Source organism: Aquila chrysaetos, chromosome 16 (genome assembly GCF_900496995.4).
Source record: "Aquila chrysaetos chrysaetos chromosome 16, bAquChr1.4, whole genome shotgun sequence".
NCBI lineage: Eukaryota > Metazoa > Chordata > Aves > Accipitriformes > Accipitridae > Aquila > Aquila chrysaetos.
In genome coordinates, this window is record NC_044019.1 from 2,697,867 (window position 1) to 2,722,165 (window position 24,299).

At 62.9% G+C, this 24,299-nt stretch overlaps 1 protein-coding gene across 7 annotated transcripts in view; it reads right to left on the reverse strand.

Annotated features, from left to right (window-relative positions):
- The window catches only part of ADGRB2 (adhesion G protein-coupled receptor B2), a 112,428-nt gene that overhangs the window by 22,022 nt on the left and 66,107 nt on the right, over positions 1 to 24,299 (reverse strand). The window contains exon 1 of one of the 7 annotated variants that reach the window (XM_030040058.2): positions 6,506 to 6,626. The exons of 4 other annotated variants lie outside the window; for them this stretch is intronic. Coding sequence is in view for 2 of the 3 variants with exons in the window: in XM_030040053.2 (XP_029895913.1) it covers positions 6,196 to 6,282 (87 nt within the window). In the remaining variant the exon portion in view is untranslated. Of the gene's footprint in view, positions 1 to 6,195; positions 6,305 to 6,505; positions 6,627 to 24,299 lie in introns of those variants that run through there. 2 more of the 7 variants (XM_030040055.2, XM_030040053.2) reach the window with 2 other exon arrangements.

The window sequence follows — 24,299 nt, forward strand, 5'->3', positions numbered from 1 at the left end:
TAATGCACACGGTGGCCTTATTAAGCAGGACCGGAGCGTGGCTCTACAGAGGCCGAGGCCACCGCGCGCGTGTGTTGGCATCGCCCTGCCGGGCCAGCCTGCGCCCGGGGCAGCGGCAGCGAGGGGGCAGCCCCAGGGACGGCGGGGTGACCGCAAGGGATGGATGCCATTCCGGAGGTTGATTTCCAAAATCACCGAGGGCCCCGCTCCCCTCCGTCCCAGTTATGCGTGAGGGATGCCGAGTGCTCGGCATGACGCAGGGATGCTCTTCTCCGTCCCCGAAGAACGTCTCCTGCCCCCAAATCACCCCTGGCTGAGGCCCTGGTACCAGGGCATCCCCCCGCTCATCGGGGAGGGAGCCCGAGCCTCGGCCGAGCCTGCGCCGAAGCCACAACAGGCACATTAGAGAGCTAAAAATAACCCGGCTCTCATGCAACAGGCTGGCGCTGGCTCCCGCTGCCCCGGCAGCACGGGGGCTCGGTGCCGGCAGCCGGCCCCCGCCGGTGGCACGCAGGCATGGGGAGAAAGGAGCTGGGATGGAGCCAGTGGAAGCAGCCAGGCCTGGGGTCGGATCCAGGCGGGACCCCCTGATGTAAGCAGGGAGATCTGGGGCAAAAGAAAACCTCACTTTCCCGCAGCCACTTCCACCCCTGGGAGACCCTGGGGAATTCAGCAGGAGACCCCCCCCCACCCGCGGCAGCAGCAGCAGGGAACCAAGGGGCAGCCAGAGCGGGGAGCCCCATGGGCATCCCCCCCTGATGCTCCTCCAGCACCCAGCAAGGATCTGGGGTCCCCCGGCGAGTCACAGCCCTCCACTGCTCCAGGAGAGCCGGGGATGGGAGGAGGAGGAGGAGGAGGCAGAGGAGGAGGAGGTCAGGCAGGGACACGCTGCCGTTCTGCAGCGAGCTCCTGGGGCTCCTGCAGCCTGGCAGGGACACAAGATGGTGCTTGCTTCCCTCGCCCGGGAGCAGCGAGGAAGGATGCTCCGGCACCGCCATCCGTCCGTCCCTCCTGCCCGGCTCCTGCCGGTGGCCAGCTTGCCTGCCTGGCTGCCGCTGGGGCAAACCGGCTACTGGGACGCTCAGCGGGGATGGGCACGGCCAGGCAGTCCACTGCTGTGCCTCCCCGGGCTTCCCGCGTTTTAAACACGGCACCGTGCAAGACCCAGGTGCTCTGGACCACGGGGAGCCTCCCCCCACCCCAAAAAACCTGCCGGGCCCAACGCTGCGGCTGCCCGAGAGCCCGGCACCGTGCCGTAGCTGCTCCTGAAGGCCAGGGCTCGTTAAGAGCAGATCAAATCTGATACAGCTCGTTCAGCACCAGCCCCGCTCCCTGCAGTGCTTGCTGTTGCTGCTGCAGTGAAAATATTTCATTGAGCTGCAAGCTGGGCCCGAGAAGATATTTAACATCTGGGGCACCCAGTCACCCAGCGGGAGTTGCCGAGCGGTTCGAGAAGGGGCCACCGTCACCCCCCACCCGGCACGGTGTGGACCGAGGACCTCACACCCCACAGCATCGCCGTCGGTGTGCTCCGGCAAGGGTGAGCCCAGCCTCGCCGGGGTGCCAGGGCACAGCCCCGCTGCCCATCGCCCCTCCGAAACGGCCTCGGTCCACGCGGAAGAAACCGCCTGGCACCAGCATCTGCATCCCGGCACCGGTGGCAAAGCCTGCGGATGGGGGGGATGCCGGCTGCCCCCAGGGACCCGCCGCACCCAAACGCCTTGTTGGGCTGCTGCGGGAGCGGGCACTGCTCCCTGGGGACGGGGATGGCACCTAGAGGATGGCTGGCACAGGCTGGCACGCTCGCCCGCCGCAGCACCCGCTCCAGCCCCTTCCATTTGCCTTTGTTCCCCGCCCGGGCACGGGGAAGGGGGTGGGTTTTTAATTAAGGCTTTTAAAGAGCCATCACAGAGCCGGGAAGCGACCGTGCAGAAGCGACATCCCGGGCTCCCCGTCCTCGGCAGTCAGAGCACGGTCCCTTTCCATCGCTGCCATCGCATCCCTCCTGGCTCCGGTAACCGGCAGGATCCAACCAGGGCTCGCCTCTCCCTCGCCAGCAGCCGCGGCACAGCAGGAAAAGGCACTGCTTCACACCAGCCCCGCTCGCGCTACACAAACAGGTTGTTTCTCTGAAGATGCTTCGCCTGAACGGGGATTTCGGCAGGGACCTGGTCCAGCTCCATCCTCCCGGCACGGTGGGGGCCGGCTCCTGACCATCGCGCTTCTGGTCGGCTGTGGCCGCCCCTCTCTGGCCAGGCAAAGCCAGAAACAACCAACCAGCCCCAAAAGTGATAAACAGGCGGCACTAAACCCCGCTGGCATTAATAATCTGAAAAACGATTAATAGCAAAGTAAAGGAGATTTGGGTTTTGAGAGACACGGTTTTTAACCCGGCAGTGTTCTTTTAATAGGCTGTAGAAAATACACGATCTGTAAGAATTCCTAACGTGAGGATGGCTCGGGACAAGGGCACGAGGGTAAGGAAGGACTGGGCAGTCCTCGGTGTTGAACCACGATGGGAACGGCATCGGCATCTGGGGAGAAGCAGGCTGGCCGGCAGCACGGCACGGCCATGCGGCCACAAAACGGGCTCCATCCCATGGGAGCACATCCCTGCCTGCCCAGAGGTGATGCCGACGAACAAAGCACCGTAAGGAGCTCTTCCCGTCAGGAGAGTCTGCAACCCTCCAATTTCCAGGATCTTCACTAGCAGTTCAAAGGCATCCGGGAACTTCAAAGCCGCCTCCGCTACCTCCACGCTCAACCCTCGCCGCTCTGCGCCCGTCCTCCCGGCACGAGGAACCCCCAGCACCAAGCCCCTGCCCGGCCCTCAGCAGCACCGACGCAGCCTCTCCGCCAACTAATCAACGCTGTGAGCATCGCCGGGCGAAAGTACCGGAGCAACCTCACTGAGATCACAGCCTTCAGTCCTCGCCCCCCGAAAACACGGCTTCCCGCAAAGCATGTGCGCGCACACGTGCGTGCACGCGTGGGCTCCCGTGCACGCACGGGCACTCGGCGGGTAGACGGGTATCCGTGCCGCTTCCACCCACCGCGGCACAATCCCCCCCGGCGCTCGGGACCACGTTTCCCCCCGCTCTGCGCTCCCACGTCTCCCCCTTCCCCACGCACTCCCCCTCTCCCTCTGGCTTCCCCGGCGCTCTGCCACCACCTTTCCTGAAGCAGGCAGGCTGGCAGCAGCACCGAGCTGTAATTAATGGTGCCGCTTTGCCAATCACTGGCTCAGCCTCGCTAGCACTGGCAAGCACAGGCCTTTTTATTTATTTTACTTAACTGCTGTTGGTAAAACTCCACTCCAAAAGCAAGGCCGAGAGACAGCACAGTGAAATCTCCACCAGGATTAGGGATTACGCTCTGCCAAGGAACAGGGTGTGCTGCCTCCTCCTCCGCAGCTGCGGGGGTCCCTGGAGGCGAGTCCCCCCCCACACCCCCCCCCCGGCAGCAGGGCACCCGCAGGGGCTGCAGCAGCCGCGGCTGCTCCCGTCGCTCTCCCGCGGCCTCTTCCGAGTAGTTTCCATGTTGCTGGGATGCGGCTCCCTCTTCTCCATCAGCTCCATCCTGCCCTAGCACCGTACGGCAAAGGGATGGGGGGGGCTGAGAGCCCCAGGAGGGCTCCAAAGCGGGGGCCGAGTCGCAGGGGTGGCAGCAGGAGGGGGGCAGCCTGGATGTGTGCTCATTCCAGAAGGGGAGTTTTTTTGTAACCCACCGTCTCAGCCAGACCCAGATCCGCCGGGAGCCTCCGAGGTGCCCCGAGGAGGAGAAGGGGCCTGGCTCCAGCCCGCTCTTGGAGGACATCAAGAACGAACAGACGGGATGAGAGCAGGGGGGACGCGATGGCCCCCGTGAGCACCGAGGAGCTACGGAACCTCTGATGCTTGGCAACCGAGCCGGGTGGCCCAGAGCCAGCCCTGTCCCCATTAGAGGACGGCTCCATGGTAGGAAATGAGTTTGCAGGGCCTCGGTCCAAATTCCCATGGAGGAGCGTTGAGGCGTCGCAGCAGCCCAGCCCCGAGGGCTGTGCGGGGGCGGCGGGGGCTGGACCAGGGCTAGCGGCTCATCCCATGGGCTGTGCATCCATCCGTCCGTCCGAGCATCTTCTTCCTCCGGGCAGAGGGGGCACGGGCAGCCCATCTTGCAGCCCCCGTCCAAGCCGGAGCGCAGGGATTCAGCAGCGATGGGAACAGCCCAAGCGAAGGAAAACCCATCTATTCCCACTGTTCTGTGTGGGAGGCTGGTGCCAGGGCCGGGCTCTCGGCAGCCCACCGGGGAGGACAGAGCCCACTGCAGCTCTCCAGGAAAAGCCCGGCACCCCCGGCCCAACGCCTGTTGCCGGCACGGCAGAGGTGTCACGCCGGGCAGAAGAGCCGCGCTGCCGAAGGTCCTTAGAGGTGTCGAGAAGAGCCGGAGGCAACCGGGAAGAGCAGGCAGCGTGTCCCAGCTGGTGCTGGAGCACCTCTGCCACGCAGCTGCCGGTCGGAGAGAGAGCCGCCTGCGATGCCAGCTCCGTATCCATTTTCTCTCCAGCACAGACCAAATTTGTAGGATCCCAGCTTCTTGCAAACTCCTTGGATCAAAGCAGGGTCAAGCTGGTTTGACAAGCAACTGGGCAGGCCTTGAAGAGGAGCCGCTGCCAGGCTCCGGCACAGAGGGGCTGGCACTGCCCCACGGCCAACTCCAGCACCCGCCGCCATCCACGCCGCCGGTAACGAACCCCGCTGGGAAACGGGGCGCCGAGCCTCCCCGACGAGGGCGGCCGGAGGGCAGCCAGGCGATGGTGACGACAGCCGCGCCGCCCCGCTCCTCCCCACGGGCACCCGGTGCGAGCACCATGAGCCGGCTCCCTCCCCACGAGCCCTCCTCGGCTCAGCCGCCGCCACCGCCTTCGACGGCGGGGCTTGGAGGGGGGGGGGGGAGAGGTCAGTGCCAAATAACCGCCCCGCCGCCCACCAGGAGCTCTCCCGACGGCACGGCTCAGCGCCAGCCCCGCGTCGCCGGCTCCACGCGCGCCCCAGCCGTCGGCAGCGCCCCGCCAGAAACCCCAACCGGACTCTCTGCCGCAACGCAGCCCGGCCACCCCGGGGCCACCTCCCCACGTCACCGGCGGCCCCGGCTGCCAGGCGCCATCCAGCACAGGCAGCAGCGACATGACCTAGAAAAGCAAAGGGTTGTTCACACGCTGCGCCGCCGCGAGCCCCCGGCACCGACCGTGCAGGCGCGGTGCACACGCACCCTCGGCGCCGGCCGGGCTTGCGGAAAAATCTCCCCGTGCTTCAACAAGTGACCTGCGTGGGCACACGCGCGTGCACACGTGGCACCGCTCCCGCCACGAACCCCAGGGTTCGCCGGGGCCCCTGGGAAGGGAAGCAGCTCCCCCGCTCCCCCCCAGATCCGGTTGCCACCTGTACGCCGCACGTGCCCGCGCCGACACACGCTGGGCGCCCACGTGTGCCCTCGCTGCACGCCCACGGTCCCCGGGCGCCGCTCGCCCCGGCGGCACGGCCGTGGCGCGGGGGCTTCCCGCAGCCCTCCACGCTGGCACCGAACAAAGCCCCACGCAGGGAAGAGATGCAAAACCGCCTGCCCGCTGCCGGGGCGCCGCCAACACGCCTGCCCACGCACCCCGGTGCGTGCCGATTCCCTGAGGGCCCTGGCCGGGGGTGACGACGCGGGGCCAGCTCCGGCGTGGGGAGCCCAACCCGCCGAGCACCCACGCGTGCCGGGCTGGCAGCACACGTGTGCCCACGCCGCGGCTGGCAGGGATGCCGGCGGGCAGCCGGGTGCCCGTGGCCTTGCTGTATGACACGCCACGGCACCGCGGTGCCACGCGTGTGCCCAGCAACACACATGTGCCCACCGACAGGCGTGCAGCCCCTCCGCCGGGGGGGCTGCCGGAGCCCTGACATCGCTTGTGGGGAGGGACCGGCACCCCGGGGGGGGGGGGGGGGAACCGGCAGCCCCGGAGGAGGAGGACCGGCAGCCCCGGGCATGCCCACCGCTCGCAGCCAACCCCGGTGCCGAGCCCCCCGCCGCCGCCGCCGCCGCCGCAGCCCCGCGCAACTTCCAGGCAGGGCCGGGGCCGCCCCGGGGATACCACTGCCCGCACCGGGCACCGGGCACGGGGCACCCCCGGTACCGCGGCGCGGCTTCAACTCCCCGGCCTCGCAGCCCCGTTACCGGGGCAGGAAAGTTGTCCCGGGATGGGCGGGGGAGATGGCAGGGCGAAACCGGGGCTCTGCCAACCGGCAGCACCGACCGCCGCATCCCGCATCCCCGGCGAGCTGCCGCCCCCGCTGCGCCGCGGAGAGAAGCGGCGGGGGGGTGGAGGGAGGGGGGGGGGGGGAAAGCGGTGCGCACCGCGGTGCACCGGGAAGGAGACGGGGGGGGGGGGGGGGGGGGATCGGTACACCGAACCGAGGGGGTGGGTGGGGGGGGTGGAGGGGTCTCGGTGCACCGGGGGGGGGTGTGTATCCCCGCCGCCTCTTACCTGCGCTCCGTCAGCAGCGCGTGTAGCCCCGGCGCGGCGCGGCGTGCAGCGGGCTGGCCATCCCCGAGCGGCGGCGGCGGCGGCGGCGGTAGCAGCAGCAGCAGCAGCATGCGGCACGGAAGCAGCCAGCAGCAGTCATCAGCCGGTGCCCGGGCGCGCCCGGGGGAGCGCGGCGGCGCGCGGTGGCCGGGGAGCGGGGCGCGCGGCGCGCCAGGGCCCCAGGTGGCGGCGGTCGGCGGCTGGCGGCGGCGGTGGGGGGGGGGAAGGAGGGAGGGAGGGAGGGGGGGGGAGGAGGCGGGGGCCGGTTCGGCGGCGGCGGCGGCGGCGCGCTCGGCTCGGGCACTTGCTGCATGCGCCGGGCGCGGGGCGGTGTGACAGCGGCGGGCATGGCGGGGAGCCTGCGCGGCGGCGGGGCCGCCTTCAGGAGACCGGGGGCGGGAGGGGGGGGGAGGACGGGGAGAGGTGGGTGGGTGGGTGTCCGTGTCCGTGTCCGTCCCCCCCCCCGCCACCCACCCACGGCACCGCCGCCACCCCCGGAGCGGTGTTGCGGGGTGGGGGGGGGGGGGGGGGGGGGGGGGGAAGGTGACCCCCGGGATGCTGCAGCGCTCGGAGGGGGGGTGTTTGTGAGCGTGTTTGTGCATGCGGAGGGCTGCACACGCGTGGATGTGGTGTGCGCACGCACACGGGTGTTGTGCTCCTGGGGGGGGGGGGCAGGGTGCGTGGGTGGCGTGTGCTCGCACACGCGGGAATTGGTTCGTGCGTGCAAAGGTTGGGGGGGGGGTTGCGCCTGCGGGTGCGCGGGTGGGTCGGTCGTGCGTGCACACGAGGGGTCCGTTCGTGCTTGCTGAGGCGTGGGCAGCGCACGCGTGCACAACAGCGTGCGTGGCACGCCCCTGCGCGGGATAAACGCGCTCCCTGCCAGCAGCCGTGTTGCACACACGTGCGGGCCTTGGCGTGGCACGCTTTGCAGGGGTGCGGGGAGGTGTGGGATGCGGGGAGGCCTGGAGCGTCAGCACCTGGTGAGAAACGGGGCTGGCACACCCCACGGTTGCACAAACGTGGCACGAGTGTGTGTGACACGGAGGATGTCAGACTCCCGGAGCCACGGTGGTGTTTGGGGGGGGCTGCAGAGCTGCAGTTTCACATGTGAAGGCCGTGCACAGATGGGATAAACCTGAGCATCTTGGTGGCCCACGGGCAACTGAGAGCAGCCGGCCCAGAGGCTCCGCTCTGGTCCAGATCCTGCCCAGGACAGAGCCCGCCAGGAGCACGGGGACCTCTGGCTTGGAGGGGACAGGGCGTCACTGCCGCTGAGCCCCAGCGCCACAGCGAGGAGCCCGGCGGGATGTGGCACGGCCTCGCTGCCACGCCGCAGGAGCAGCACAGCTGGAAATGCGGCGTGTTCCCATCGCCTGCCTGTCCACCTCCGCTGGCTGCATCCTGCCCAGCGCTGCGTGCGCTGTGCTCAGCCCTGGGGGTGCACAGATCTCTGGGTGGTCCCTTGCAGCCTCCGTCTGGGGCTGCACGTGACAGAGGCAGAAACCCGGTAGCAGGAGGCACCACCAGGACCACTGCTCAGCACCCTGGGGATCTGTAGCTCAGCGCCAGTCCTAATCCAGCCCGGCATGGCTGGAAGTGCAGGGTCGTATCCACCTGAGACCTTTGTGCAGTTCAGCTCCTTCCCTCCCTGGCGTTCCCTTTTCCCAGTCTTCCCCTGCGGCCTGTGGGTGCCTGACCCGGCGTCCCCAGACAGACACTCATCCCCTCTGGGTCAAGGCTGAAAGAAAGCACACCAGCTTTTCAGACTGTTCTTTATCCAGGGAGAAAAGCATCATTAGCTCAGACATAACTGGAGGATATTCCAGAACCCGTCTCTGTAAATACAGATCATTGCAGCGGCTGCAGCTCAGCAGAAGGGCGATCCCAAACCCATGGCTCTCTGGGTCACGCTCTCTGCTTCCCGCGAGGTATTTGCTCCCGCAGCCAAATAGGTCTGCACACTTGATATCCTTCCAAATTTCCAAACGCATCGCTTGTCACCAGCTACCGCTGCCCTGCAAGTGATGCAGGATGCAACGCAGGATGCGATGTGGGATGCGATGTGGGATGCGATGCGGGATGCGATGCGGGATGCGATGCAGGATGTGCAGTGCCCGTGGGCTCTGCCCCGACCCTGGTCCTGGCTGTGGCACAGCCTGGCTTGCATCGCTCTGTCCTGCAAGAGCCCGCTGCCACCAGGCCTGGCCACCGCCCATGGTCGTGCACGTAACATCACCTTGTGCCTGCTGCTGCCCTTCCAGCGAGGGAGTCATTTCCAGCCTCCACATCACCCCCCCCCTGCCCCAGGCTCCCCGCTGCTGCAGGCAGCATCACCGAAAATCTCCTCTGCCTCTGGTGAGACCCTGCCTGTGGCAAGGAGGGGCTGTAAGGCTCCAGTGCTGGGGCGGGGGGGGAGCCCAAGCTGCGGGAACCAGAGGCACCCACTGTTACCAGGACAACTGGGTGCTCTCCGGAGCTGCTTGTTGCTGCTGCATCCCTGCAAACCTTCCCCCAGCCGCAGCGTGAGCTCTGCCACCGGCCGTGCCCCCAGCCTAAAGCAAGGCAAGAGGGGTGCTCAGGCCCCCCCACCAGCCCCCTGCGCCAGGCAGAGCTCAGGAAGGTGCTGGAAACCCCACAGCCAAAACAAAGCATCTCCCCGGTGATCTGTGTGAGTGCCCGCAGCCCCCAGGGTCTTCCTCACCCCTGTGAACTGCCGGGATGCAGGGAAAACACTGATCAGGGCTCTCAGCCTCACCCGTGCCCGTGGATTCGGGGGGGGCTGAGGATCAGCACAAGCAGCGCAGCTCGCAGGGCATAATTAGAGCAGCGCCCGCGCGTGCGGAGGTTGTAACACCAGGGCTTTGCCTGCTGGATGGGAATTAGACCTGTCCATTAAGGCAATAATAACCCGCCAGGTTGACACAAGGTCCCCAGTGCCGCCACGATCATTATGCTGGCGCTGCTGCCACGGCTAACAGCATCCACCCACGGGCACCGTCGGGACAGCCAGCACCGGGCAGGAACCGGCCCAGCCCTCACCCCCAGCCAGGGCTCCTGAGGCAGCCGGCATCGTTGCTTTTCCGACGCCGGGCTCTTATTTCTCCTTCATTTGGCACAGAAATCAGGGACAGGGGAGAGTCACCGAGATGGCAGCTACTCTGTGCTTGGCCCTGGATGAGGATTCAGGGAAGAAAGCGACTCCAGCTCCCAGCCGGGGGGATGTGGGGATACTGCAACCAGCCCCCAAGCTCCCGTGGTTCCCGATGGGCCCGATCCCCAGGGCTCGTCTCCCCCGAGCAGGGCACGGAGCAGCAGCTTTTCAGAAAGGCTTAGCAGGAGCATCTCAGCTCGAACCGCGGGGCGAGACGGGAGCAGAAGGCAGCCCCCGAGAAGGTGGTAACTGCAGCCGCCTGTCTGAACCGCTTCCCATAAACTTCGCTGTGAATTGCTCCAGTGAAAAAACAAAAGCAGCGATAAACAGGACAGTTTGGTTTGCAAGATAATCCGCTCTAATGGGAAGAGGCAGTAAGTGCCGGCGGAGGAGCCTTTGCCAGTTGGTCGGTGCCCATCACCGGGACGGCTGGACCAGCCCGGCACCAGCTGCCCACAGCTGCTGCTCCCCTCCGAAGTACCTTCACGTGAAGTTTTCGGCTAGTGGTGGCAGGGAGAAAAGCAAAGGAAAAGGAGCGAGGGAAGCCTGTGCAATGAGCTGAAAAGGAAGGATATGAATAAGCTCTAAAATAAATTTCACTTTGGGGTTTGTTCTGGACCGAGGAGCACTGCCACGGCGGCGCAGCCAACAGCCGATCCCAAGCAGCTCCCAGATCTACGGACACGGCTGTTGTGTCCAGGAAGATGGGTCTCGCTCTGCATCTTCATTTTGATTTTTCCAGGCAGAAGGATGGTCTGGAGCTGATCCCATGTCCATCTGCTCCAACATGGAGATGATGCCTTGGCACGATGTAGGGCAGCATGAAGGACTCGAGGCGCTGGGCCAGGCGCTCTGGGGAGAATTTCTGGGAGAAACTGGGAGAGTTTCTGCTGGGTGAGAGTGCAGAGGCTGCCTCCTGGACCTGTGGGATGGAGGGATGAGCACAGCATCGGTGAGGAGCCAGCGTGTGGGACACTGCGAGATTTTCGCCTCCGGGTCTCCACACACCAGAAAACAGCCCTGCTCCATCCCAGGACTTCAGCGAGGATAAATCCCTCTGGATCCCAATGTGCTGGGAGATCATCCCTGAGCTGGAGCAGCCTGGCAAGGAGCAAGCTCACACCCAGCCCTGCTCCGTCCCACCGCAGGGCTGCTGCCTGCAGCCTCCGGCCACCGGAGCCATTTCACTGCCCAAACTGGCAGCGGTAGCCGGATCGCGCCTGCACATGAGCAACTGCTCAAGAGCAAGAAACTTTGCATAAATATTCATCTCGATTAATAAACATGAGGGCTGCAGAAAGCCTGGCTGAAGCCATCAGCAGGGATGTTATCTCGGCTGCTCAGTCTTGCAGGAGCGTGGTGTTCAATGCCGACACCTGATGGGTTTTCGCAGCAGGAAAACCCAGAGGTTGGATGTTGGGAAGCCACTCGGCCGCGTCCCCTGTCCCCTTTTCAGCGGGGGGGTGGCATCTCTGGGGACCTCTCCTCCAGGGGGCTGGAGCCCCAGTGCCTCCCAGTAAGCTGTGAACTGGGATGCATGGGGTGCAGGAGGCTGCGGTAGATGAGGGGCTGCACCCGAGGGAAGCTGCCCTGGTCACCTTTGCCACGGGTGCTGTGTGCTTTGCCCCCCCTCCAAGTGACAGCCCCGCAGAGGCACAGGGACCGCAGCCACCAACAGTCAGTCCCTGCCACGGTGTGGTGGCATTGGGGCCACCGTGCCAGTGCTCCCCACCCCTGGAGCGTGCAGGGAGATGGATCTGGATATTTTCAGCTCGCACCATGGGGGAAACTGAGGCAAAAGGACAGGCCCAAGGCTGCCAGGGGAGGCGGTGGCAGAGGCAGCAGCTCGGTCCTGGCCCCGTGGGAGCCACGGCGCGGTGATGCCGGAGCCGGCAGGGCCAGGTTACGCGTGGCTCCTCCGGGACCCTGCCGTTGTCGCTCAGCCAGCAACCTGGGGCATAAACAAGTGCCTGACATTTCCGCACCACCGCCAGGCCCTTTGGATAAAAGCAGAACATAATTAGCAAATTAATCAGGAGACAATAGCCGGGGATCTAACGATGCCGAGCTGTCATTACCTCCGTGCGGAGCTGACCCCGGGCATGTTCAGGGCCAGGCAAGCCGGGGATGGCCGCGCTCGGGGAAGGGGCAGTTGCCGTCCCCATGTCCCCGCCGGGTTCGTGGCCCCTGCCATGTCCCCCCTGCCTTTGCACCCACGGCAGCCGGCGGGGCAGGAGGGGTGGCTGGCATTTCGTGCCCCGGCAGGAGCCTGGGAATGAAACCTTCAAAGGGCAGCACCTTCCCTCGCTCATCAGAACATTTAAAAACCGTGAATCACAGTGAATTTGCATTCAGCTTATTAGACACCCTGCAAATACGGCAAACCTCGTTCAAACACATTTCAGTGATAAAATGATATTGACTCTGAGTAATTAAAAACCATTTCCATATTCAAATACAGCTGATTGAGGAGAAATGGCTTCCTTTTAATTGCCTGGAGGGGAATTATCAACTTTTGGAGCGTGCAGCCCGGCAAATGCATCTTCACTTGGCAGCCTGCGAAAGGCCCATGGAGGAGGAGGAGGAGGAGGAGGAGGAGGAGGAGGAGGAGGAGGAGGAGGAGGAGGAGGAGGAGGAGGAGAGGAGGAGGAGGAGGAGAGGAGGAGGAGGAAGAGGAGGTGTAGGAAGAGGAGGAGGAGAAGGAGGTGTAGGAGGGCTGGCACGCAGGCAGCATGCTGGGCGAAGATGTGACCCTGCCACCTGCGAGAAGCTCTTCCCTTGCCTGCCTGCCTGGTGCCCGAGGAGCCAGGGCTGATGTCCCGGCTCGACCCTGAAACGATGCCCTCCTTCCTTCCCTGGGAAATGTGGCCTCCCAGCCCCTGTGGCAGCAGGGTTACAGGCTGCACCGGAATGGGGGCTCTGGATAGACCTAAACTCCGCGTTCCTCAGGAAGGGATGCTCTGGGTGAGCTTTGAGCAGCCCTGATCCTGCACAAGCCCACAGCAGCGAGAAAGGCAGGGACATGCCCCAGCACCGGTGACAGCCCCGGTGACAGCCCCTCACCGCCCCATCTTAGTCATTTGTGAGTGCTGGGGGAGCACCCAGGGGCTGTGTTTCATCACCAAAATCCCCTCTCCAACCCCCCCCACGCCGCAGCCGAGCTGCCACCAGCACAGCCCTTCTTGCACCCGCAGCCGCCCGAGTGCCACCGCACCGTCACTGCCATCGGTGTCCCCGGAGCGGCGGGTGGGACAGTGAGTCTCCCTGGGTGCGGAGCTGTTCGGGCCGCGTTTCAGAGCCCCCTCCAGCACCTCCCTGCGTGATTTTGGCCTCCGCTCGGTTTCCTAGGGAAACCAGGCTGCAGCTCGGCTCAGCTTCCGCGCACGTGGGTGTGCACGGGAGACGTGGGTGTGCACGGGAGACGTGGGTGTGCACGGGGGAGGTGGGTGCGCACGGGGGAGGTGGGTGCTCATGGGGACATGGGTGGCCCACACTCTCCATCTCGCCTCCCGGCTCTCTCTAGCTTGGTGACCCCCGGTGCAGAGCGTGAAGCTTCCCAAACACCCGAGGCAGGCGCCAGAGCGGAGCAGAGCACCCACTCCTGGGTGCCCCCTTAGCGGGGGTCCCTGGGGACGATGCAGGTTCCACACCACGAGGATGCTCCATGCTGCCCTGGACAGCCCCAGCCCTCAGGGCCTTGTCGGGGCTGCTCAGCACCCGGCAGAATTGGGTCTGGCCTCCCCAGGGCTCCGTGTGTGGCAGGAGGAGGACTCAGCCCCGGTGGCACGCGCCCCGCTCCCTGGCAGCACGGCCGTTTCCATGCTCCATTGCCCTTCGAACAGATTTGAAAGTGCACTCGCTCTGCTCTCATCGATCCCCTCTCGCCCAGAGCTGTCGCTTGCTCCGTGGGGACGGACCACGCCGGTGCAAAGCCCCGTGCCCCACGTCCCCGGCTATAGGGGACATGCAAGACCCCCCCCGCGTACATGCACCCAGCGCCAGGCGCGGATGTGCAGCACCTTGGGGTGCATCCAGAGCCCGGTGCTGGGCCAGGGAGGCTGCAGTGGGAGCAGGGAGGAGGGGAAGGCAGGAGGGGGGGGTCAGGCTCCGACAGAGCCTCTCTGCCTCAGCCCCACGCTTTACAAGGACGCACGGGCCTCCTGCTCCTCCGAGTGAACTTGTAGCCCCCGATTCCAGAAAGGCCACCACCATCAGCATCAAACAGAGCCATTGCGTCCTGTTCCCCCGCAGCCTCTGCGAAAAAATGCACCTAAAGGGACTGTCAGCAGATGAGATGCTCCCCCCGCGATCAGAGGGTGAAGGAAGAGGCAGGAGAAGTGTCCTCCGAGAGCAGAGGTGCAGGCAGGGAGTCATTAAGCACACGCTGATGAATTTTCCAGCCAGGATTGCCGTGATGAACCCAAGGAATGTCCTTCCCTCCCCAGCATCGCTCCCGCTGCGCAGCCGGTCAGAGCGCACCACCCCAGCTTGCAGCTGATGTGCGAGGCACGGGCAGCCCCGGGAAGTTTCCAGAGGTGGGGTTTTTTTAATAACCTACAGCCAAAGGCACTAAATGTGCTTGAAGAGCATCAGGGAGAGCCCCATGTGCTCCCACAGCTCCGGGAGCTGAGGTTTACAGGGACAGCGGTCCTGAGAATGGGATAAAGCCAGACCGGTAGGTACCACGGATCGCTCGCAGGAGTTGCCGATTGCTTCCGACCCCCTTCATCCCACGGGGTTACAGTCCCGGATCTCCCATCTGGGTACCCCGTAGCCCTGCTCAATGGAAGCACCGTGGTGGGAGCAGGGTCGTGCCCAGAGGGACCCCCTGGCACCGGGGCCATCCCACCCCGTGGGACACTCACCCTGGCACCCACTGCTTGCAAGGGGAAAATATTGAAGATAAAGCTGGAGTCAGAGGAATTAAAGAACCGTAATTAAAGAAAATTTTGCAGCGTGTCGAAGACAGAATAGGATCATTGTGTTTGCCTCCCACATCCCAGATGGATGCACGAGGGCTGCAGACAACGTCGGAGCGCGTGGAGAAGAGGAGAGGAAGGGAGTGAGCTAGACCGGGACGTGTGTGAGCAGAAATTGAATTTTTATCAGTTTCTATGTAGATTGTGTTTATTCATCTGTCTCCTATCCATCTCCCCCTGCATCTTCTTATTTCTTTTACAAAATTACTTTCCTCCTTTGGCCTAATTTTGTTTGTACAGATAGCAGCTGCTTTCTTCCATTTCAGCATAAAAAATATCATCGTAAATGAGGTGCTATATATCCCTGGCAGAAGTTTTAGCAGCTACCCAGAGCACATTAGCCTTTTGCTCCTGCAGGGCCACATTTCCATCACAAAAAGGTAACGCTTGCTGCCTGCCCTTGCAGAAAAGGTTCCTGCCACATCTGCCACAGTGTGTGGCTGCGGGACCAGCGGGGCCACGCTGAGGCCCTGGGATCACAGAGAATGGATGAACTGGCCCAAACTGGTCCAGGTCCCCAAGCGACACCCTCCTGCTGTGGGAGCAGCACCCTGCACTGAGTGGGTGCTGCTCCCGCGCAGTGGGTGCTACCCACCACCCAGGGATGCTGCTGCCCGTGCAGCCCTGGGCTTGCTCCGTGGGGAGGCTTCGCTAATATTTATTAAGCATCCTCCTGCCAGAGATGAATGGAGCCAGGATCATCCAGAATACCAGTAAGGGCGTTTTTTTTCCCCCGAGAGCTATTCTTGGTGGTACGGAGAGATGCACAGGCAGCAGCCCGGGTCACAGGCAAGCCTGGAGCAGAGCCTCAGGGTGCTCCGGAAAACCAGAAGCCCTGGAGGGAGGCTGGCAACCAGGCAGGACCCCACATCCCAAGGCAGGACCCAACCCCAGTGTCCCTGGGTACCACCGGGGAGAGCATCTCGCTGCGATAGCCAGCACCGCCAGACCCATCTCCGTACCGCGGATGACCCAGGACCCAGCTGAGCACGTTTCTTCCACGCACAAACCCCCAATAACAGCCGCTCGGTCCCGCAAAGGCGGAGAAACCTTCCCAGTGAGACCCCAGCTCCATCAGTAACTCCTGGGGAGACGCAGCCGGCTTTTCCAAAGGGATGTTTCCTGGGGAGAGGTCCCTGGGAGGACTTTGCCGTCGGAGGGGGAGAGGAGCCAGTGGCTCCGTGCCACCCTCCCCTGCGCGAGGAACTGGCCGCTCTCAGCGCCGCCTTACCATACAAAATTGCTTTGTGTTGTGCCTTGCATTAGGGAAACTCAACTGCGCAGCGTGATTGATTCTCCCCCAGGGTCCACCATTAAAAATGTATGGAATTACTCATGCAAAGTCCCACTTACACATGGGTCTTTTGTGAGGACATTAAAATACCAGCGTTTGTCAGTCACTTACCCACTGTTTGCAATTTGCTCCCATTTATTATCATGAACAAACCGGCATTGATTCTATTTTCGACTCCTTACACGTCACGCTGAGCTCCCAGGCTCCCCGGCGGGGCGGCGCGTGCTCGGCACAGCGCGGCTTCGGCCCCCCCAGCCCAGTACCCGCTCGAGGCACGGCCCCCCCGTTCCCTCCTCTGCCATAAGTAAAGCCCACCTGGGGGGAGGCCGGGAGAGCATCGGGATGCTCAGGATGGGAAGGGGCTTTATCCTTGACTGGGATCCGGGCTCTCCTCCAGCCCCTGCCTGGCGTTCCCTTCATCCCTCCGGATGGGTGCAATGGGTGCCCAGCCGGTTGGGAAATGGGTGCTGCAGCATCCAGCTCCCGGTTGCAGCCCAGGCTGCCGGAGCTGGGGAGGGAACAAGCACATTTACACACACAGCGCAGGGAGGTGAAGGAATGTGAAGAATACAGTATATTGTATTCACCGGATTCCTCTCGCTGGGAGGAACGGGGCTTGAATCACATAACATTTCCCCTCTGCTCTCAAAGCATTTCAACTTGTAATGCATTTCCCTCCCCGCCTGAGCACCTTGCAGAGTCGAAAAGACAAATTTCCCAAGGCTTCAAAAGCTGCTGAGGGCCACAGGTTCGTGCTTCAAAACCATCACTCATTTACCCAAACAGCCTCGGCTTTGAGCAGCTCCTGCCCTCCCTCGCCATCCCCTCCTCTCCCACCCCAGATTACGAATCAGCATTTTCCCAGGCTCTGGGTAAGGGTGCCAAGCTCAGATGCAGCCCCCAAAACACGGAGGTACACGGCACGGTGCCTTCCCCTGCCCACCCGCCTGCCAGCGGGAGGAGGGAGCCCCAAAGCCCGAAAAGCAGAGGAGGATTTAAAGCAAGGCAGGTTTGGGGGCTCTGCCTGCAGGGAAGGACGTAGGAAGGCTGGATCCGGCCCCTGCCCTCGGGAACGACAGCGTGCGGCGGAGGGGAGGCCGGCGCAGGCGAGGGCGATGCCGCGATCGCCGTGAGCAGCACCCAAAGCGGCATCAACGCCCTTAACACCCGCAGGGACGGCACCGCCTGCCACCAGCACCCGATCCTCGGCCGGAGCTGGATCCTGGCAGGAGACCGTGCCGGTACGCGGGCAGGACACGTTCCACAACATCGCCTGGTAATTGCATCTCCCAAAAAGCAATTACCACGTAAGTGACCCCGCGGCTTCTGAGGCGAGATATTATTTATCTAGCCAGTAAGGAGGTGACAGACCTGGAAGGTCCCCTGGCAGCGGGGCATGGCATTTAACCCCCTGTTAGGCAGCCGTGCCGTGCCGGTGACACCCGCCCCGGCCGGGCAGCCCCATGGCCGGGGGCCAGGACAGAGCCCTGCATTGAGCTCCCCTGCACGCCACCAGCCCGTGCCTCAGTTTCCCTTCCCTGTTTGTATCCTACATGCGCTCAGAGCAGAGCCCTGCGAGGCGCCGAGCCCAGCCAAGCATCGGCACCGCTCCTGCCTCTGTATTTGATGAAGCTGGTCCCCCCCGAACTGCCCCATCCCCGCTTCTGTACCAGCGGTGGGTGACAACGTGCCCATGCAGCTGAGCCCAAGCAGATGGAGGCAGAGGGAACAAAACAATACCAATTCTCAGGTGACATCTCCTAAAAATAGCCTGACGAGGATCCCAGCACGTGTCACCTCCCTGGCTGCAAAGCCCCAGGAGACACACACAGGGTCCATCCGTCCCCCATGCCAATCCATGACACCGTGCTGCAGCAAAGGCTCCGTGGGTCGGGGAGCGCAACGGAGTCTCTCCTCCCTGCACAACCCCAAACAGGAGGGGTTTAACCCCAAATGCTGCTCCCTGGGCAGAGGGGCATGGCAGAGGTCCTGCCCCATCTCTTCTGCTGGAGACCTGGAGAAGTTTTCCTGCAGACGAAAACGCATTGTCTGGGGCTTGAGACATTAGAGGGAAAAAACCCCAACAAAAATCAACAAAATGAAGCAAAATCCGATGCTTCCCTCCAGGAACGAAACAAGCGAAGATGTTGAAGTGAGAGCTGCCACTTGGTTACGGCGGCTCCAGCAGACTTTGTTCATTTTGACTCTTGCAATCAGGGAAAATCAAAACATTTCACAGCCACTGAAATCCCTGTGCGGGAACCATCAGCTCTCGCTGAGCCCCAGCTCCCCGGCACGAAGCTGGGCAGGAGGCACAGACGGTCTCTGAATTGGTTTAAAAAGGAATTGGCAGGAGGAGAGACCTTCTCTCTCTCCTCCATCGCACCTTCCCATCGTACATGAGATGCAGGTTGGGTCTTTAATAGGGAGGAAGCAACCAGCTGGCTGTGGTGTGCTGGACGGGATGCACGGAGGGGGTTTTGGGGACACCTCCTGCCTCTCGCACGGTGCAAAGGCAGCGGCGGGTCTCATCCGATGCCTGGGATTGGGCTGCAGCACGTACCCACGTTTATCGGCCAGGAGACAGGCGAGGAAGGGCTTTTTTCTTCCAAAGGATGGACCAGTTTTGAAACCTTCTCTCCAGTGGGACAGAGGATGGAGATGACACTTTTGCTCATTCAAGCACGGCCAGTGGTGATGGCAGCTCACCAGGGCAGAAAGCCAGGGGGCAATGGGGCACACCAGCCGCCCCAACAGCCCTTTCCCCTTCCCTCCACCCCAGTTTCCCCCATTCCCCAGGCCAACCATATCCACACACCGACCTCCCGGATGGAGCAACCTGGGGGGCACCCCACGGTGAAGCCCCCCATGGAGCAGCGTGACCAGCAGCAGCGTGGTCGCATCCCCACGGAGGTCCCCCGTGGTCCCCAGCACGGAGAGGGGACCACCCCATCGCTCCCCCCAGGCATCCCCAGGCCAGCGGGCACCGAGGTCAGGATGGCACCACCAGCCCCGGAGCTGGCTCCGAGCTGCGTGGCGAAGCAGCGCATGCAATTAGTAAATTAATTATCGAGCGGTAACGGAGATTTCATAGCTCGGAGCTGTCACATCAACAGTGTTTTGTCAACCGAGATGACGACTGGTAGAATTATTACTGCGGTGCTGGGGCTGAAAAAAGAGGAGAGAGAGACTTGCAGGGAGAGGGAAGGATAAAAATATAAAGGGAAGAGATAGGAAAGAACAAGATAAGTGGGTTTTGTTGCTAATGGAAGCTGGCACAGGGACAGAATCGCAACTATTATAAGACAACACACTACACTACTAGCGGCTCTGAATGATCCCCTTAATTAACAACCAGCACTAAAGGAGCCCCTGCCCACCTCCAAAACCCAGCGTCGCTGCCGGAGGAGCATGCGCAGCTCCATGGAAGCACCCTGTGCATCCATGCCGGGGCCAGCGACGTCCCAAAACGTGCGGCTGCGAGCCGGTGGGGATGCTCAGAGTGGAGGGGATGGATGCTCAGAGCCGAGGGCAGCGAGCCCTTTGGATCCTTGTGTGGGAGCAGCCGCAGGCACTGACGACAACTCAATGGCTTTGCCTTCCATTGCTTTGACCTTTTGCATTTTGTACCCCCGTAATTGCCAGCACCCACTGCAGCACGCCGAGCTGCAGGGACGTACCCTACAGGGACACGAGCAAGAGTGCGCACAGGTCCCCGTCACCTCCTGCCACCTCAGCCGGGGCCTGGGAAGGAGAGGGACATGGCACGGCATGGCCTGGAGCTGGCAGCGATGGGCGATTCTCCCGGCGCATCCGGAGCCGGTGACTGCAGAGCAATAACGCCGGGACGTGATTTCCCTTCCCCACCCCGCCCCGTTTCCTCTTCATTTTCCAGGGCCAGATTTAAGCTGCGTATCCAATAATATATAAAAATAACACCCCGCCCTCCCACTTGGGAAATTGATTCCTTCGCTTCCCACCCGGCTCGGGCTTTAAATATCCCCATTTAAATGCAGATTGTGCTGCCTCCCTGCCACCGCCTGGTGCGGAGCCGGAGCTGGTGGGTGCATGGCCATGCTGGGTCCTCAACCCGCTGCTCCGCTCGAGCCCGAGGAGGGGAGAGAGGATCCGGAGCAAACGCCTCCAACGAGGTCCCTGAGATGCCCTGATGCTCCTTTCCGAACCGGGCACCGGCCGCCCCGGCATGCCCGGGATGGCACCGCGATCAAAGGCTGCCCTGCCTGTGGTTTGCCCCGGTAAGCCAGGCAGAGACCAAATGGAGCAGCAGGTCTCATCCTGGATCCAATCCCCCTTAATCCATCGCTGGAGCCCTCCAGCCCCACGGGTGCTGCACCCCGGGAGGGACACGTCTGCTCCCCTGTCCCCAGCACCGGGAGCAGCAGATGCTGGGGAAGGGGGGGGAGGATTAGGAGACGTGGGCAGCATGGCTGCGCCCTAGTTTTTCAGGGCAAAATCTGGAGGGGGAAGCAGAGCTGTTGTGTGAGCAAATACAGCATCTGTGCCGACTGGCAGAACTCACACCCACGGCCCCAAGCCTTCCCCAGCCCTCCCCGCACGCCGGCACCTGCCTCGACGGAGAGAAACCAGACCGGGGGAAGAAGGAGCACGCAGCACGGCGGAGAAGGGCTGGGATGGGAGCCCGGGGGTGCGAGCAGGGATTTAAGGGTGCCCCAGGTCTCTCAGCCGCCTCGCAGGGAGGTTGGTGCAGGGATGGGGCGATGCACACCCGGGCATCACACGGAGCAGGGATTGGCAGTGTTGGCACCGGCAGAGACCGTGTATTGTAACTTCTGATGGGAGGGAAAAGCAACGATGGGTTTGAGGAAGCCGCCGCAGGGCTCCCAGAGGGACCTTTGCCAGCTTCTCAAAGTGCTTAATCCCTTCCCCTCGGCAGCCGCAGGAGCAGCCGAGATTCATGGCAATGCTCCCGAAATATTCCCCCTCGCCGCATGAAGAGGAATCGACCCTGGGCTGTGAAGGTCTTCTTCTACGAGAGGTCCAACCGCACACCGCAGGGCTGAGCTGGGTCCCCTCCACCTCCTCCCAGGGAGATGCTGACTGCAAAGCATCCCTTGGTGGGATGGGGACCAGCCGGCAGCGATGCCATGTCCCCGCCGGCATGGCCAAAGGGAGCTCGCATGCTGCTGCCTGACGCTAGTGATGGCACTCACTGATTTGGGGTGGAAAACCAGTATTTATAGGAGCTTCTGGGAAGAGGGTCATCAGTGCCGAGGGGAGCTTACAAATCCAGGGAGCCCAGCTCCTCATCCCCTGGCACAGTTCTGTGTCCCAGCACTCCCTGGTCCAAAATCATCTCCTCGGGCAGAGGTTAGAAGAAAAGCATCGTTCTTGCTGAAATTAAGGAGGCACCAGGGCGAGCACAAATAGCATTTACATATTCAAGCGCCTTAATTCTATTTTAGCACCTCTTTGGCTATTTTTGTCACAGCAGAAACACAACAGGAGGACAAGGCCAGAGAAAGGGCAAGGAACGAGCTCGAAATGTGGAGCAGAGGCAGAAAAAATAAATCCCAACCCCGGCACAGGAGCAGCTGAGACCTCTCCCGTTCATCACACCCAGCGCCTTAAGCCTCTGGCCGTGCCCACGTCCCCCCACAACAGCCGGGAGCCACCGCGGCTGCTAATGAGATTAAACTGGGTGTGAAAGGCGTGTTTGCTCCATACACAGTGAATTTATCCAAGGGGGTTTTAAGTGGGGGAAATTCACCTAAATGGATGTAATTTGAACATCTGCTCATCCCCCCGGTCTAAACTGGCACTTTCCGTGCCAGGGCTCAAGCCTGCACCAAAAGTTTTGTGTCTGCAGAGGAGGCTGGGAGGGGAAGACGGGTGGTTTCAGTGCGGGTGGGTGTTCTCCGGCCGGTGTGGCATGGCCACGCTCCGGCACCGGGGGCTGCACCGAGACCCTGTCCCTGGAGAGGACCCCCCCGGGGCTCTGCCTGCCCCTACCCCAATGCTGTTACCTGCCTGTAGCAGGGGGCTCTTAAGTCCCAGAAGAACCCTACAGCAAATGGCTTAATGCTGGCAGCTAGGCAGGCGGCCTGCTGCTAATTAACTAATTGATACTCCGCTCTGCTGCCAGCCCTCCTTTGCTCCTTACCCCATAAATAATCACAACCCGCCGAGGGACTGGGGTGGGGCAAAGGGACACGAATGCCACCGAGCATCCCTGTTCTGTGTGCGCCCGGGGGGAGCGGAGCGAGCTGGGGCCGTGAGGACGGAATTGTCCCCCCTGTCCCTGGGGCAGAAGTGCTCTCCCTCCCTGGCTGGCTGCAAAATGCAGCGGGACCCTCGGATCCAGGCGCAGAGGGGATATTTCAGGGTGAGGGCAGCCCCCCGTAGCCGGAGGCGACCGGCCGGGGCTGGCTCAGCAGCATCCTTGCCTGTTGCCAGGACAACGGGATGTGATGGAGCCATCTCCATCAGGATGATCGCAGCGCAGGGAGACATTGGGGCGTGGGGGACGCAATCAGCCAGCAGGTTTGGGGTGCTGGGGAAGCCCCCCAAGCCTAGGGTCTATATGAGCCCTTTGGAGAACCCCCCCAAGACCCACCTGCACCATGCTGAGCGCAACCCAGCGGGCCCCACGTGGACAGGGACATGGCCCCACGGCACGGGGCACTGCGGGGACACGGGGACAGAGGGATGGAGCAGGGAGCCCACAGGGACAAATCCCAGGTCCCTGAGGAAGAGGCAAGGGACAGCCCCGGGGCCGGGGCCCAGCTGCCCCATCCCAATGCCTCTACTCCTCCGCAGACACGGGGCAGAGGCCGGGGTGGGCAGGGGGACCATGGGGGCCTCTGCACCCCGCAGCATCCCACCGCCCCGGGCAGAGGGGCTGGGAATGCCCGGAGGCTCCAGAGCAGCAATAAAGGTGCAACTTCATTTCTTCGCTTTTGGTACCATGGCAACCTTTCCCACTTGGCTTAATTACAGAGTTGGTTGCTGCCTCCGCCGGGGAGGTGGGGGGGTGTCTGTTTGTTCACTGCTCCCCAGAGCCAGGGCTGCAGGATGGGAGCTGACGGGAACCCCCGGGCTCCCATGAGAGCCAGAGAGTCCTTGCCCAGCCTCAAAGGAGCATCCTCACGGAGCAACCCTGGTGTGTGGCCGAGCTGACGCCAGGGTCAACCTGGATGCCAGGGCAAAGCCGGCAAAGCCTGTTTTCGTGCAGGGGAAAGACATTTTCCTCCTCCTTGTGGCACGGCCACCAGGCACCAGTGTCCCCAGCAGCCCTTGCCCTGGCTCACTCCTTCCCTCGCTGCTCCTCGAACCCCACCACGCGCTGGGGTGGCCCAGCCCCGCCATCCATCCCAACCAGGGTGCAAAGCAAGACCAGACCAAGGGGACCAGGCGTCCCCAGGCGCAAGAGCCCGACGCGTGGGCACGCGTGCACGCAGCAGGATGGCACTCGCCTTCCCACGCTCCTCCCCGAAACACCCCGGGGCTGCAGCTTGTGCCATTCTTGGCTTAATATTTCCTCCCATTCCTGCTGGGGCCATCGTGTTGCTCTGGTGAGAAAACTGGCTTTGGGCTGACTTCTTCATGGGTGGATGTGGGAAGAGTCCATCACACTGGGCAGCCGCTCGGCAAGAGGAGCCACTGCAGGGCAAAGCCTTGCAAACCCGGCGGTGTTTGCAAGCAGCCAGCACCAAGGCAGGCAAGTCTAGAGCACTCGAGTATTGAGTTAAAATAAACAGCAACGAGACATCTCCAGCCCCGCGGGGATCAAGCGGGGATGTCCTCTCACCAGGGCAGGCGAGCGGTCACAGGGCTCCGGCTGCGAAGTTGCTGCCCGAGGCTCTTCGTTACCAATTACAAACAATTATCCTCCCATGGCGGCTGACCCCGGCCCCGTGTCCGGGTGCCAGCTGGCCAGATGGAGCCCGGCCACGGCCGGCTGGTGGGAATTTAATAACCTTATTGATCTGCCAGACAGCCCGACATGCTGCACCCGCCGAGCCGGAGCCCGTGGGGAGCATTGGGCTGAGCTCGTTCCCCTGCCAGGGGAGAGATTTGGGAGCCCATGGGGACAGCCAGGACCAGGGAGGAGGTGGCAGTGGGAAGGAGAGCATCTCTGGAGGAATGCAATTTAATGCAATTAAAAAGAGAGTGAAAAGGAGGTGTAAAGGAGCCCTTCTGAAGCAGGGGAGAGCGTGAGAAAAAAAAAAAAGGAAAAAAACCCAACCCAACCCAGCAGCAGCAAGTGCTGGGCTTCAAAGGTCACCTCTGGGCATGAATTTTAATTTCACACAGGAGTTTTGTTCATTTGTTAATTATTTTCAGATGAAA